Source organism: Ornithodoros turicata, chromosome 1 (genome assembly GCF_037126465.1).
Source record: "Ornithodoros turicata isolate Travis chromosome 1, ASM3712646v1, whole genome shotgun sequence".
Taxonomy (NCBI): domain Eukaryota; kingdom Metazoa; phylum Arthropoda; class Arachnida; order Ixodida; family Argasidae; genus Ornithodoros; species Ornithodoros turicata.
This window is the reverse complement of record NC_088201.1, coordinates 50,278,544-50,295,715: the sequence shown is the minus strand read 5'-3', so window position 1 is coordinate 50,295,715 and position 17,172 is coordinate 50,278,544. Positions and strand designations below refer to the sequence as shown.

The 17,172-nt window shown below is 43.4% G+C and overlaps 1 protein-coding gene across 1 annotated transcript in view; it reads right to left on the bottom strand.

The window, feature by feature from the left end:
• The window catches only part of LOC135378241 (protein Jumonji-like), a 60,260-nt gene extending 43,332 nt beyond the window's left edge, over positions 1-16,928 (bottom strand). Inside the window, exons 1-4 of the mRNA XM_064611204.1 lie at positions 16,479-16,928; positions 15,267-15,457; positions 1,148-1,335; positions 176-474 (exon numbers count right to left, since the gene is read on the bottom strand). Of these exons, the coding sequence (XP_064467274.1) occupies positions 176-474; positions 1,148-1,335; positions 15,267-15,457; positions 16,479-16,574 (774 nt within the window). The 5' untranslated portion in view covers positions 16,575-16,928. The remainder of the gene's footprint in view (positions 1-175; positions 475-1,147; positions 1,336-15,266; positions 15,458-16,478) is intronic.
• Positions 16,929-17,172: the final 244 nt, after the last annotated feature.

Sequence of the window (17,172 nt, the reverse complement as noted above, 5' to 3'; positions counted from 1 at the left end):
CATAAACATCCCTCTGGGGTAAGTTTTATCATCACTAGAAGTCCCTGAGTACATAACACACCGGGGTCACTGTAATAGGTTCCTCTGTAACTGTAGATTTCTGAAGAGCAGCACAACTGCTATGAATTGGTTTGAAAATGTTACATTACAAGTAGAACATCTTATAATAACTTACAGGCCTCGAAGTACTTCTAGCACTGCGGTTATCAGATGAAGATCGTCGATTGTCCTCTCCTCTATCGGCCAATGGTCGCATAGGTAGCCTCTGCTTGTTCACTTTCTGAGCTGCTGATTTTGAGTCAACTGAGGTAGCAGAGCTGGCTACAGAACTGCTGTGTCCATTGCCTCTTTCTCTGTCCCTGGAGTCCATGGAGTTCCATGCTGCCTCAGTGTCTGAACTGCTGCTGCGCTCAGAACCTGAGCAATTGCGAGCCACTCCCATGAAGTCAAGAGTAGGAGGGAGTACTGGTGTTCCTGAGCAAAGTAGGAATACAGCTAAGAATTCGACTGAAAGCTGGCACCGCCTTTTCATGCAAACCAGCTGAATTCTGTTTTGGACTCGATAAATAAGTACACATAGTTATAACACCTCCAAAATCACTGAATTAAGGTGTGGCAATGCATGCGTTGCAGCACATAAGGCTTCAGGCAGCCCTGCAAAACACTTGCCAGGACAAGATGTCACTTCAGCTGTGCAACCAAAACAACAACAATACTTTTATTTGGATGATGGTGGTTGGGGTCTGTGCAGCCAACATGATGTAGCAAACTGCTTGTCGATAAAATGCATACAAGCGTTAAATAGAAGAAATGATAATGCATACAAAAACGAGATCCAACGCTGTAATCATCCACCATACACTTACAATGTCACAGACTTCAATTTATCATCGCAGAAGTTGAAACTGAAACAGTTAAAACAGAAAGTGCTCGAAGTTGTAACAAGGAAAAATGTAGTAATTTCCTTCAGAACACTCATCTGTCCGGTTTGTTTTCTGCTCAATATTCTCGTGCTTTCGTGATTAAAGCAGCGATTCTGCTATGTCCATGTGAGTTTTAGATATTGGGAGATAGAAATCATCCTGCCAATACCTGTCAGCAATATCTGCCTATGCCATCCTTGCTCTCATTTAACACAATTCCTCACCTCGTAAGCACAGGAATGTTAGGAAGTCTTCTGTTTTAGGCCTCCGTCCTCGGGGTAAAAAATCTGACGGTGTTCCCACAGATTCTCGGGTTTCCCGCCCAGCACCTGACATTAGTTTAACCGGAGTAGGCATTGGACTGCTAGGATTCGAACCTTGAGCAAACTTCCGTTGAGCGTGAACTCGCACCCTGTAAAGGCAAAAGAGGAAGTTCAGAATCAATACTCTGGAGAGACACGTTTAGTAGTAGATAGAGGATACATATATTTATCTTGATCAACTTTGATACAACATTGATCCACTTGTTTTGAGATGGATCACAGTGCTTGTTACTAACCAATCGCAGTTTGTGTACGCCAACGGTTACTCATCATCAGCATCACCTGTCATGTCTGGTGTTCCACAAGGCACTGTCCTAGGACCACTTCTCTTTCTTATCTTCATAAATGATCTCCCTCTGTCAGTCACATCCACAATTCGCTTTTTCGCCGACGACTGCGTCATATATCGTAAAATCATATCTGCAGTCGATTGTACAGCCTTACAGAGTGACCTCAATAATGTTCGTATTTGGTGCCACACTTGGGGAATGTCTCTTAACATTAACAAATGTAAGTCTATGCGCTTTACACGCTCACCTTGTCCTCAATACTACATTATCGAATCACCGCTAGAAAATGTGAGGTTGTATAAATACCTAGGAGTTCACTTAACGTTTAACTTATCATGGTCAACCCGTATTAACTATGTCCTACTTTCTGCTAATCGCCAGTTGGGATATATCAAACGTAACTTCAGACAGACCCCGACTAACTTGAAAGAATGCTTTATGTAACATTGATAAGACCAAAATTGGAGTATGCCACTACAATATGGGACCCATACCAGAATACACTTATTAATGAATTAGAAAGCTTACAGAATCGGGCAGTACGGTTCATTACACCTGACTACTCCCGACATTCTAGTATCACTGCCATGAAATCATCATTGTCACTACCGGATCTGTCAAATCGCTGTAAATATAACGGTTATGTCTACTACACAAAATATACCATGTCAACCCCATTCTCAAGGAATCGTTACTAGAGCTGTAAAGACTGTAAAGACTAAAGACTGTAAAAAGTAAGACAGTCGCATATTATCACTCATTTCTACCATCTACTATTAAAGAGTGGAATGGTCTGCCTCCTTCAATCATAAACATTAATGATTCGTAGTGCAGTATGCGCATATATGCTGTAAAAATTACTTATTTAGTCCTTTCTGTGTTGGTCTTATCATCGTTTTTGATAGTGCAATTTACATGTTATTATTAATTGAATCTATCACATTAACATTAACTTTACTGTTTTTTTTTTCTTTTTTACAATTAACATGTTATTGTTATGTTATGTATGTGCTATCATGCCCAATCCCCTCTGTAATGCTCCCCAGAGCCTTGAGGGTTGCATTAAATAAATAAATAAATTTACTAAGTTGTCGTTTTCTGAAGTATGCCACATGTGTTTAGATTGTCCATGTGCATGTTTACGTGCATTTTGAATTTGGTCCGGACATGATACAACATGCCAACGATTATCTATTGTACACAGAGCTTTGAATTGAACTGAATTGAACGTATTTCCTTTTCAGGTGAAAGAGAGAGCAAAAAGCCAACAAAATTAAAAGTAACCAAAATATGCTTGTGTCTAATCAACATCTGTCTCCATATTCACTTCTAGCTGGCATTGTAAGATGGAATACAAGCACAACTGTACAGCCCCTCAAAGTCTAAATTTTGCACAGTCAATGTAAAAAAATATTGCACTTTTCCAATGCGGAGAAGTGCCACACACGATTTGTGCGCATCAGGACTAGTTAAGATAGCATTATGAAGCAATGACTGTGAAGTCCATTTTTGTAGGACTGGGGGAACAATCAAGGAGGATGAAGCACTGCCCAAGATTTTTAGGGAAGGCTGAAGTTTTTGAGAAAGGTTATTTTGGACGAACTGAAGATACCGGATGCATTTTAGTATCCACAAGTATAGAGCTGCTTGCAGGAAAATACAAATAGATGACCTTTACAAGATACTGCAGACAACTAGACATTGTTTCTCAGCTGCAATCAATTTGAAGATGCCGCATTTTCTATACTCCAATGCTGGTTACTTGGAGGAAGGGTTGTACGTAGCAGGACTACTACTCCGAGACAGCTCAAGAGCTGCAGTCACACAGGTGTATCTTCGCCAGCGGAGAACGCAGTCTGCACACTGCGGGTGGGGCATACGAGAAGATAGCAAACGCCAGGGAAACGGAGAATCCGATTCACGTGTTTTGTTAGCACAAATATTTTACATGTTAACCTTAAAAGCGTGCAAGTGTGCTCTAAGTACATCATCTCAGATGGGCGCTTTTCGCAACGTGATCAGTGTACAAGCATCAGCCTAAAGTTTCTTGTCTTTTTTTTTGTTCTGTGTTAGCACAGCAAAGCAACTGTGGCTATGAGCAGCGTACAGACATGGACAGCAGGAAGGAGTGGTGGGCAGGGGCGGGTTAGTATGCATCCTGGGCCGACTTCAATGGGAACTGTGCCGACATTCGTCTGGAAAGTCTGCCTGAAAACCCAGGCAAAACATGAGCACAGCCGGTGGTAGGATTCGAACCCACCAACTCCCAGTCTTCAGCATGACCTTGGCTACCACGAACGAGCGGATGCTTTTACTCACTCGGCAATGCCGTTGGTCAACAGTCTGAAGTGGACAGACTACGTCATGTGTAGAGGTGAGCGCGGATAACATTGACAGTATCCGCATCCGCACTGTGCCCGCGAACGTAAGATCAACAACCGCAACCGCGCTAGCTGACATAGGTGAACCTGTATCTGCAACCGCACAGATATTGAGTACGGTCGTGTCTCGTTAATATGGACACTTTCATCCCCGACCAAAATCGTCCATAAAGCTAATCGTCCATATTATCGAATACCAAGGAAATAACAAGAACAGTAATGAAGTTTTATTGAAAAAGCTCCCGAATTAGTAGCTGCTTAGGGGTACACTTGGTTGCACATCGATTTAAGCTTAGCAAAGCGTCGGCAACACATAGATCCTGCTGCTCATCACCATTGTCCTCAAAGAATTGAAGAGCCGTTTGTGTAGTCGCACTTGAGCCATTGCAGATGTTACTGTTGGCTTGGTGTTGCTCAAGTCCTCGAGGCCAGACCCTGACAACTTGCCGTGACAACTGTAGTGCCTCTGTTCTCGTAAGCTGCGAGCGACTGCACTATGTTTAACTAAAAGCACAACTCCTTGCACAAGGGTCAATTGCCCGTGGACGTGTTCGGAACAGTCATGACGTCATACTGGATTTTCCAGGCCCTTCATGTCCACAAATAACCCCCTTTCCTCTTATAGTTCTTGTGGACGGCTGTGAATGAGAGGGCACAGCTCTCTTTGTGCAACGGAATGTCCTACTTTCGAAAGTTTTCTCGCAGAATGTGGGGAGAGGCTTGCCCTCCGTACTGATACCGTACATAACAAAGAGACGAAAATACATGGACTACATATGGTTTGTACCTTGCTGGACCGTCCACTGTCCGAAAAGCAAGTTTCCATATTAACAAGACGAAAATGAATTCAAAAAGTTTGGTCCTCACAAAAATTGTCCATAATGCGAGTTGTCCATATTAACGAGGCACGACTGTATATGCACACATCCCCAGCCATTATATTTGGAAGGAAATATCCACATGAAGAAAATGTTATCTTACAAATGGGTGATTCCATCTCAACTCAGGCAGGGTGGTCCGGACACCATCACCGATTTCCTTTGAAAAAATATATGTTGTACCGCAATACGCATGCACACAGGAGCAATAAATATTTTCGCTTTATGTGTTGTGGTCCACCAGAAAAAAAATCGGAAAGAAATTGACTCTGTGGAGGAGCTTTCTGACGGAGCGACTGATATTTTATTCCTCGCCAGCGGACTGTTCCAAACTATAGATATTTTTTGCGCAAGATGTTAGGTACAACGACTTTCAGCCTGCGTAAACAGCACGGGTCAATTCTGTTTTGATTTTCAATTAAAAATCGGCAAAGTTGCCCCAAAGTTCAGATTTTGGTCGTATTTGTCTCTACGCTGTACTACTCCTATGCACGCCATCGAGATATATGAAGTACCGGCGTGTAGGTCGGAGCGTGCTGTTTAAATTAATATCAAATTTGCATGTCTGTACCTTGCCCCCTTTCAGCGAGACGGTGTAGAGTACAGCTATGCTCTCAAAAATTGGGTTTTTTGGACTCTCGTTTCTCAAAAACCCACCCCCGATTTCCTTCGTATTTTGTAGTTATATAGCCCAGGCTATGGCCTACACATGTATGCAAAATGAAAGGTTCCCTCTCGACACAACTCGGAATAGCGAGCAACAAACGTGGTGTGCGGAGCACACGATATACATCTCGTTCGGGAGAACCACGACAGAGAGTTAACAGGATTATTGGTGTCTGCTGTTGCCGACATCTCCGGCCTCGAATGACAGAGCTCAGGATGCAGGCCTATCGCAAATTGCATGCTAGCAATATACTTTGAGTCTTTCGAACTCGTTTTTCCCACAGTCTAATCTCAGTACCGTGCACGTGAAGTTCAGCGATGTTCTGATTCGGTGGCTTGTATTTCCGACATGAACATTAATGTTTATAAAAGCGATAAAAATACACATGGTGTACATAACGAACTAAAATTAACAACAGACGTTGACGTTTCGGAGCCTATGCAGACCCCCTCATCAGAAAGAAGCAGGAGACGGTTACCCGGTACTATTTATGTAGCAAGGGGACGTAGCAGTAGGGTAGCGGTCCTTGGAGCTTGTTCACAACATTATTAGTTCTTTTTTATAAAAAAAAAAAGAACAAATAATGTTTTGAACAAGCACCCCGGACCACTACTTTATTCCGATGAGGGGGTCTGCATAGGCTCCGAATCGTCAATGACTGTTGTTAATTTTAGTTCGTTGTGTACGCCGTGTGTATTTTTATCGCTTTTATAAACATGCGTGTTCCTGGCGTTTGGTCAGCCTTCATGAACATTAAGTACAGTACGGATCGCGTGTACTCTGCCGACTCTGCGGTGCTATGGTAGCCAAACTAAGCCAAAAATCGAGAGGACAAAGATTTTGTTTTTAGAAGCAAGTTCCCTAGAAACGTACCGGGCTTCAAAAAAGGGAGAATGGAAGACAGTGCGGGCGGCCGTCGGAATCCAATCTTGCCACATGTGGACGAAAAAAGTGGAAGGAGATGGACGCGTCACTGTCAAGATGTCCAGAGTTTCCGAGGAACAGCTAGAAAATGAACATTAATGGTGGCGGCCAGCCAGGTTATACCTCACAAGTTACATTATCTGTATTGTCGTTTTCCTGGAAGATATTGTATACAAATAAACCAATTCTTGACGGCTCAGTGCTTAAAAGGTGTATAGTTCTGTTTTACTGCACGCGATTGTTACATTTTGATGGTGTCGCGGTTCAAGGCATCAAGCTGCCCGGCATTCCCAATTTGTTGCATGCTACCCTGAATTGTGCTGAAAGGGAACCTTCCGTTTCGCGGAAACATGTAGGTCATAGCCTGGGCTATGTCACTACCCAAATATGAAGGAGATTGGAGGTGGGGTTTTTGAGAAACGAGAGTCCAAAAAATCCCATTTTTGGGAGCATGGCTGTACTCTACACCGCCTTGACGAGGGGGGGGGAGGTACAGACATGCAAATTTGACATCAATTTAAAGAGCACGAGTCCATCTCCTTCCACTTTTTTAGTCCACATGCGGCAAGTCTGGATTCCAACGGCCGCTCGCACTGCCATCCATTCTTCCTTCTTTGATGCCCGGTATATTTCTAGAGAACTTGCTGCTAATAACAAAAGGGCCTCTCAATTGTTTGGCTTAAGCTGGCTACTATTGCACCGCATAGTAGGCACAGTACACGCGATCCCTACTGTACTTGGTGTTCATGTCGGAAACAGAAGTCACAGACTCAGAACGTCGCTGAACTTCATGTGAACGGCATTGAAATTCGACTGTGGGAAAAACAAGTCAGAAAGACTCAAAGTATATTGCTAGCACGCCATTTGCGGTAGGTCTGCATCCTGAGCTCTGTCATTCAAAGCCGGAGACGTCGGAAATAGCAGACAGCAATAATCCTGTTAACTCTCTGGCGTGGTTCTTCCGGACAAAATGTAAATCATGTGCTCCGCACACCACGTTTGTTGCTCGCTATTCCGAGTTGTGTTGAGAGGGAACCTTCCATTCTGCGTATGCATGTAGGCCATAGCCTGGGCTATATAACTACAAAATATGAAGGAAAGCGGAGGTGGGGTTTTTGAGGAACGAGAGTCCAAAAAACCCATTTTTTGAGAGCATAGCTGTACTCTACACCGTCTCGCCGAAAGGGGCAAGGTACAGACATGCAAATTTGATATCAATTTAAAGCGCACCCTCCGACCTACACGCCGGTACTTCATATATCTCGATGGCGTGCATAGGAGTAGTACAGCGTAGAGACAAATACGACCAAAATCTGAACTTTGGGGCAACTTTGCCGATTTTTAATTGAAGATCATAACAGAATTGACCCGTGCTGTTTACGCAGGCTGAAAGCCGTTGTACCTAACATATTGCGCAAAAAACAATCAATAGTTTGGGACTGTACACTGGTGAGGAATAAAATGTCAAAGTCGCTCCGTCAGAAAGCTCCGCCACCGAGTCAATATCTTTCGGATTTTTTTACTGGCGGACCACAACACATAGAGCCAAAAGATTTATTGCTCCTCTGTGCATGCGTGTTGCGGTACAACATATATTTTTTTTTCAAAGTAAATCGGTGATGGTGTCCGGACCACCCTGCCTAAGTTGAGATGGAATCACCCCAATGTTTTCATTTTTCAGCATGTAAACCACTGAGGAACATAATTGTCATCCAGAATCGTCCAGAAAAAAATGCAGTTAAAGGCACAGCAATGCAAAGAATGGCACACATCGACACCATTTTAGATTACAGATGATCCTCGTTAATATGATCACGACTGTTATCGCAGATGTTGGTCATAAAGCAAATTGTCATGTTAACTAACAGCACGTGACATGCATAAAAGAAAACCTTGTGCACTACACAAGGCTACACTATTATTTACTGCAAAACAAGAGACATCATGATGAACATCTTGCACTTCATTTGTGGAAGAAATCCAATAAAAGTGTCTGCTTAGTTAGATTTCCTATCTGTAGTTTTTCCAATGATATTACTGATTCGGACAACGAGGACCACTTGTTGAACCGACGGCAGTCATAACATCAAGGGAAGAATACAGGTGTTCGCCCTCCACTTGTGCAAAGAAAAAATTCGGGTCATTGTCAGATAAGTGAATTGTCATATTACCGAGGAGGATTCACATGGGGAGAGAATGGTTCCGGAGCAAATGGTCATAAAGCGAGGGTGTCATATTAACGAGGTTTGAGTTTGTATTTATGTCAATTGTGGCTCCACCTGGGGGACGTCGACAGAGACACTAACACTTGCAACCAGATTTAGCCGAAGCAGGCTACACACATGGCCGACACAAATACATAAGCCTCCAAGGCCCAAAAATCAATTACTTCAAATAACTAAGGTAAAAGGTGCTGGCGCCAGGACTTGAACTTAGGCCCTCCTGATTTCCGGCCAGGGATATTTGCGGATAAAATGCGGATATCTGCACGAACCACAGAGGTGTGCAGATTTCAAAACGTTACATTTCTATCGCAAACCATGATGTAGCGCAGATATACACATGGATCCGCAGGTATAACCGCTCCCGCGCACACTTCTAGTTATATGCCCGCCTAAGCAAACCACAGACGTCTTAAGACTTGTGGGTGGAGATGACTTGCAGGTAGAATTTGACTTGAGGGAGTTGACCTGTCACAAAGTATAGGAGTGAGTAGTAAGACTTCTATATTCCTTATTGTTTTATTTCCAATCCAAATTTAAGTAAAATTACTTTCTTTGCACAGCTGCCACTGCTACTCTAAAAAAAGGTAAAGAAAACAAGTTTGGCGTTAGAGCACCTTGGCATTGAAATATGTCAAGTTCGCAGTTGTTGCAAGTTCCACACCTAGCGCCTCTCCAGTGGCACAGACATGCAACTACAGGGCGGTTGGAGAAGAATACTATGCCGCTTAGTGGAAGTTAGCAGAAAGCCACAGAAATATGACAGGCAAAGAGCAAAGATGCAGCTTGAGAAGGTGCGTGAACGTAAAAACAAAAACCAGCAAATCATCACGAAACAGAAAGACATATTCAAAATCTGACTATGACTTAGAGAACTGCACAGGCTGCATACTTAGGTCCGGGCCTGGCCCAAAGAATTTCTTGGTGTCCCAGCTCAAGCATAGTCTGAACCAGAGATATTTCTAGGTTACCCAGCCTGGCCCGTCAACTACAGAGTAGCGGGTTATGAAAGTTGACTGTGGCTGTGGGGAAAGGACAAAGAACCCGTGAAACTCACAGAAAGCATTAATACAGAAGACCTGCAATGCTACAGAACAGCTAACAGTATGCGCAGGTCATGAGCAAGCGCCCCTTCTTCCTCTTTCTGACAGTGGCTAACAGTGGCATAATACAGAGCTGGAGCCCGATCCAGGTCCGTCAATGTATGGGCCTGGTATGGGCTCACAATGTCAAATCTGAGCTTGGCCCTGAATTATTGCCCAATGAATGATTACGATACAATATGAATTCAAGTGCCCAATGAATTATTACGTCCGAGAGACAACTACCTTTTGGACTGAGAGAAAATGCATACTTGACCACATAGATGCCAAGCATAATTGCTCAAGTGCCAGAACTCAGCAAGTGGACAATCAATATGAGTCTTTGTGAAGAGAGATAAGGTCAGAATCTCTCTATACCACGATGACCTCAATCTTGCAGGAAATGCAGGACTGGGAGGGTTCATACATTTGTATAATGAATTCGCCATTCAGACTGCACCTGTTCCTACACATAGCTTCAACAGACCTTCACAAGATCCTGATGTATTAAGACAAGTCCTGCACAAGGTACTGGGTGCTGCAAGGTCTCAAAGTACTGAAGTCACAATGGACAATATTCTTTGCCTGAGGTAGCATAAAAGATGAACATGAAAAACTGCTTCAGAGGATGGAAGGGAGTTGCCTCAGGACAGAAGCCGCCAATATTTCAAACAGAGACTGTTCTTCTTCTGGGCACCGTCCTCATCATTGGCATGGTATTTAAAGGGTTAGGTGTGACGTGTTTAAAGGTTAATGCAAATTGTGGGTCAACAGCCCCGAGGGAAGAAAGGGTCCGTACGGGCTTCTACGGCCGGAGTGAATGGCCGCTTTGTTAGAGTGTGGAGGGGATTATGTGAACGTAGTGATCTAGGCTCCAGTCCAGTTACAGAAAAATGGGAGGTTCATGGACACGTGGACAAAACGGGACAACAGGCAAGAATTTGCAAGCATAGCGAAAGATAAGGAGATCAGTGGTTACGTGGGGAAAATTCCAGAATGAGCAAAGGTATTTTTTTTTTTAATACTAGTAATATAATGTTGTGGCATGCAATAAAGAAAGCAGAAAGCAGTGGCCATGCAGAACTTAACAGATGATAAGGGAGATAGAAGGGAAAAGCATATTTTATTTGTGAAGTGTTTCTAGGGTGTCATGTGATTTGTTGATACCTGACGGGTGAGGAGCGTTGAACTTGTATATGAGATAAGACTCCCTATCACGTCTGTCACGTGTGGATCTAAACCCGGTTTCTAGAATATATAGTTTAATGTTGTCAAAATTGTGACCAGGAACGTTAAAGTGTTCGGCGACTGCTTTGGGGAGTTTGTTGGACGTGTCGGTTCTGTGTCCGGTAAGGCGGTTGTTCATTTGTTGGCCAGTTTCACCGATGTATTGCATAGAGCAGTCACCGCATTCAATGCAGTATATGACATTGGAGCTTGTGCATGTGAATGCGTGGTTAACGGGTGGATGTAATTGCTCGCAGTGCTTTTGATGGAGTTAGCATGTTGAACGTGCTTGCATGTTTTGCAGCGCGGGAGGTTGCAGGGTCGTGTTCCAGTGCACGGGGTGCTCGTTTTGCTGATTTTGGCATTTTGAGGGGCTCGTGCTTCTGTAGAATGGTTTTGATGTTTGGAAGTGCGTTGGAATATCTTGTGATGAAGCTTATTTGGCACGCGTGAATGAAGGCATCTTTGCACCAGACCGGTCACAAAAATGTGAAGTTCACAATGAAGTGCACGAACAACAGGATGACAGGCAGGCATGGGTGAACATTCAGATTTTTTTTTTTTTATGTTCACCCATGCCTGCCTGTTGTCCCGTTGTTCATGTGAACATTGTGAACTTCGCATTTTTGTGGCCGGTCTGGTGCAAAGATGCCTTCATTCACGTAATACCCTCCACGCTCTAACAAAGCGGACCACTGACCTCGGTCGTAAAAGACTGAATGGACCTTTTCTTCTCATAGGCTGTCGAACCACAATTCGCATGAACCTTTAACACGTCACACCTAACCCTTTAAATACCATGCCAATGATGAGGACGGTGCCCAGAAGAAGAACAGTCTCTGTTGAAAATATCAGCAGCTCTCGTCCTGAGGCACTTCCCTTCATACTAGAAATGTGAAGTAACTTTGTGCATTGAGCGGTACTACGTGGCACGATTCATTCTCAATGCATCACACAGGTATATGCTCCCGTATGTGTGTTGCTCAAAGTAAAGATTGTCTGCTCAGCAATGGGTGCCCAGGCATAACAGGGTTAACTACCTCGTGAGGAGTCTTGCAACAGACCCTCACCATCGCTTCACAATGATGAGGTGAGGTTAAGTTAAGTGTAGCAGTTGATGAGGCCTCATGCAGCCTTGCCTTTCATGGGGCCTATCATGAGGGCACTCACTGATGAGGCACTGCCACGCATGAGGCCTTTCATCAGGGTACTTGGGGTCTTGTTGCATATGAGGCCAATCATGAAGGCACTCCCGCCTGAGGCATGTAGCACATTGTTTTCAGTCACCTAGCCGCAAACTTTTATTCAAAATTACCACTGTGTGGACACTTATACTCAGAGACAACATAAGAGCTGCAGTCACAGGGGTGTATCTCCGCCAGTGGAGAATGTAGTCCGCACATTGAGAGTGGGGCATAGATAATGTGGCACCAAGCAGACGAGAAAGCCAATCTACGTGGTTTGTTAGCGAAACTATTTTACATGTTTGCTTGAAAAGCATGCAAATGTGCTCAAAGTACGTCCTCTCCGACAGGTGTTTTCGCGACATGATCAATATACAAGAAACAGTTCGAAGCATGCAGGCACACTACGTTGTGACTTGGAGCTGTCATGCACCTAAGCCAATCACAGATGTTTTTAGACTTGTGGGCAGAGTTGACCTGTAGGAGTTGACTTATCCTGAAGTATAGTAATTTTTTGGGTAATTAATCGGTCTCAGTTTACATATCTCTTGTGTGGAGCAGACCTTTCGCTCAGCTTTCTAGCTCTCAATCGCGTGTTCATCCGCCTGGTTCACATATTGTGAGAACAGAAGGTAAGGAACAACCACAAGAGATTCTTTGGTATTCCTACTCCTTCTCTACCCGACTGGTACACAGTGTTCAGAGTAGTCATTGGGCAGGTGAGATAGTGTGCTTTTATCATAATGACGATGAATGCACCACGAGTGCTGTGTAACAGTCAGACATAGATGGAATGCCGAAGTGTCTCTTGTGGCTGTTCCTTGTCTTCCGTCACCCCCATACGTGAACCAAGCGGATGACCATGCAAATGAGAGCCGGACAGCTGACCGAAGGAGTGGTACTTAAGAGATACAGAAACCAAAACCAAAACTAAAAAAAATCACAATGTGTTGATGCAGGTTTTTTTTTTTTTTTTCGAATATCTTTCACAGAAGGTCCCGATCCCTACAGCACAGGCGCCAAAAGCGTACCAGGTAAATTTAAGTTTGTTTTTTTTTAATTCTGTATTAGCGCCGCAAAGCAACTGTGGCTATGAGCGGCGTACAGACGTGGACAGATGGAGAAAGGACAGCAGGAAGGAGTGGGGGACAGGTGGGTTAGTAGGAGTCCTGGACAGACTTGAGGAGGAACTGTGCCGACATTTGTCTGGAAAGTCTTCGGGAAACCCAGGGAAAGTCTCAGACAGCACAGCCAGTGGTAGGGTTCGAACCCACCACCTCCCAGGCTTCAGTACAACCTTGGCTACCACCAATGAGCGAGACGCCTTAACCCGTTCGGCCATGCCACTGGTAATTTAAAAGTTGGGATCTTTTTTTTAATTAATGAGCACACTCAAATGAAGCACTCACTGGTCAGCTCTTCGAGGATGTCTCAAAGATGTTTACCAAAAAGAAAATTCTTGAACAGCACCAGCTGTTTCCAAATTACTCGGCTGGGGGATTTTCGTGAAACACCCAGTACATACTTAGCAAGAAGTTTCACCTCTGAAGCCTCCACTTCAAGCAGGTGCCTCCTAATTGTACAGGAAACATCATGGAGTCGTATGTGAAACATGCTTACTGTCCAACACAGATGAGACACCAGATTTTTGAAGTTTCAACGTGCCTTGGAAAGACGCACAAAAAACGACAAGAGTCCAAGTAAACCTCTACCCTCAAACACTAACCAAGCCCTATAATTGTGCTGAAACGTGGTCGTGCACAACAAATAAAATATGGCCGTGCCTCAATGTCACCCCATTCACCAAAAATTCGTAGCTTTTACCTAGTACCAATGTGTCCCTTATTATCCTCTTGAAGATGAAATTGGATCACTTCACAAGCACACACATCCCACTGTGGGCTAAGTGTTCATGAAACTACAATAACCATGAAATCAAATGTCATAATTATGCAAGAATTGTATGAGTACCATATTCCAACCATAGTAGTAATCTAAAAGTCGATATGAAGGCAAACACCAAAACTGGAGATATTTTTGTTCTAAATGCTTACAGTACAGCTTACCGTACCACTGTGCAGTGCTGCTCACCACACGCATATCATACATCCACCACGTGTAGGTAGACAAAAGAAATTTAACACGGCATCTCATTTCATTGAAAACTCCAATTTTGAAGTGTAGTTCCAGTTTCAAGTCGTCCGTTGCATGAGGTCAGTAATAGAGACCAGACAGTAGCTGGCCTTGCGATACACATTTAGCCATGGCAAAAAGGGATAATGCATCCCCGTATGTGCATCCAAGCACATGCATGGACACATGCATGCAGTACACACTCAGACTTCTTAAAATAAACGCAGTTCATAACAGTTAAACGCATCATTAATGAACGAGTGATTTGTTTATCTGGATTTATGTCAAATTAACAATTGCCTAATAACACAGAACAAATTTAAACAATAAAATCAGGAAAGCAGTCAGATGATTTTCGAAACAGCAATGTCTGGGTTATTCATCACAGGCAGAGTATGCAATGAAATATGTTGCCCTTGACCACTGCCTCTAGCAGTGGCATTCGAATACACTAGCTCAAATACTGTAAACATTTTTTTTTTTTTTTTTGCATGGACGATTTCCCACAAATCTTCAAATTGTCCGTTTTTAAACAGATCCGTGAGTACTACTTGATTTCGCGACTGGCGAGGTCCTCTCAATGTCCTCACGAGGTCCTGTTAGGTTAGTGTAACTTTATTGGTAAGTACAATTTTTCATGAATATATCATCATTGCAAAGTTCAGAAAAATTAATACGTCTCGAATAGAAATATGTCTAGGTATAAATTTTACACTCGGCTCAGCCGACTGTAAAAGCAATTGTGACACCACAACAAACTGATTTGTTTTGTTGTGCTGTCTCAACCGAAAGTAGGTTTCCTATGTAGAGTGTGATATACACACTAACACTGACACACTAATTACAAACAATTTACAAACATAGATAACAAACAGTAAATTTTCACATCTATGTTTGAGTTCACAAAATGGTGATTCTGTAGTAAGAGATTTGCCGTTTCCTTTGCGCTCCTAAGTGAAGGCAAGGAACATTGGTTCATTGTTTCCACTTGGAAGAAAGGGTTTCAAGTGTCAGAGAGAGAGAGATGCTCACCTCTTGGTGTCTGCGTCGTTCATGGTTTTACTTGATGTGGAGGAATTAGACATTGTTTTTATGCTCTGTTCCTGGCTGTCTTCCGAAGCATTCTCGTCCACAGATCGTGCCTTCTTGGTTTCATTCAGGGAAGCATACAATGCTTTCTTCAGGTCCTTCTCTTCCATCCAATGTAACCCATTGGTTGTGCCCTGAGACAGAGTGGTTTGGATGAATATGAAAATGCATTACCCACAGACAGAACCATGCCACAAGTCTAACCCCTACCCTTTTGTGAGTCAAGAGAATGGCAAACATAGTGAGGCACAGCAAGCCATGTTAGCCATTATTTTATGGCAGTGCTTCAATGTTTGTTCTACACAATACGTGCATGAGGCAAGCATATGCATGAGGTACCAAATAATATATGCATAATATAAGCGTTCGGTTCATAATAAACAGTTGCTGTATCAGAAAACATTTCTTTTGTTCTTCCGTGTCACCGGTTCCAGCCCTCAGCATGTACCAGCTTGTCTGCGCTCTTTCACTTCTGTCGTACTAAATAATTCGTTCGCAAGCACACTGTTGTTCTTGCCCACCACAATGACAAATGACACTGATGTGGAGTGACTTCACATGATTGCCATTACACACACTTGGCTCATAAGAACATGGTATCTTGTGAAGGGTTGTATTCTGCCGAATTATAAAATATTTTCACCTTTCAGCATGGCTGTGTAAAGCAGAGATCAACATATCGGCTGACAAAACTTAGAACATGGAATACCACCTGCAACTGCTTTGATGTTAGTATGTATGATGTCCGTGTGTATCGTCCGGTTTCAAAACACATGCACAAGTGGTACGAATTTTGCGATGTTTGTAGAAACATGTGTTGGCTACGAAATCAACACCACCCATAATGTCAATTACACTCCCAAACGTCTTGCATGTGTGAAGATGCGTGCCCCAGCTCGCTTCGCATCCTACGCTCAAGTTGCTTGAGGCAACGTCTCTAGACAATTCTTCGGCGACTAGCTATTACTAACTCGCCTGTACAATTGTGCCGATTTTCCAAGCTGTTGCTTCGCCTGGTTATAACAATTTCACAACTAGGACTAATTTTTGGCTGCCTTTTCAATGGCAGCCAGAGTGTAAGAACTGCCCATAACAACTCCATCAAGGACTTCAAAGAACTCTGTCAATAAAATTCACTTTTGCAGTTCAACATACCAAATTTTTCGTTGATGCATTCCGCTTTGGCCTTTGCTGGGCACCACCGCCAGAAGCACACTCTGACAATTGTCTTTCTTTGAAAGCAGATTTCATCGCGAGTGATTATTGATTACATACCCTCTCAGTTCATTACTGTATCGCGACGTTCGCTTACGTCTACAAAACGGCTCTAACAAAGGGAAAAAAGTACAGCACAAGAAATTCCAAGTTAAAACAAAAAACACTAAATGGTAGCACGGTTGTTGTTTACGCTTCGTAACTGGCTCATGGCAGCCACCAGCTCATGTACTCCACCGATAAAGACCAGTTCAACAAACCGCTTCCTCTCGCGAAAACACCGCGACGCCACATTCAGAGTTGCAAAATGTTGCAACGTCGATTATTTTTACAAACACTGTTCTGTGAGCAGAACAATCAAAAACACTACACACACCCGCGCCGGCGCCATTTTTTTAACACATGTGGCCAGACTAGCTTATCGACATCCGACTAACACGATGGAAGTTATCGACGTCGCGCGCTTTCAGCTGTGGGTATGAATCGGTCGTTGTGGTAGTGGCATGAAGGGTTCAGACAAGAAGGTTCAGAACCGAAGGCAACTCAGAATAACCTGCTTTCTGGACGGATGTGTGTAATCGTAATCGCGATTGTGAGCGATGACCGAAGTTCTATCTACGTACCCAGACAGAAC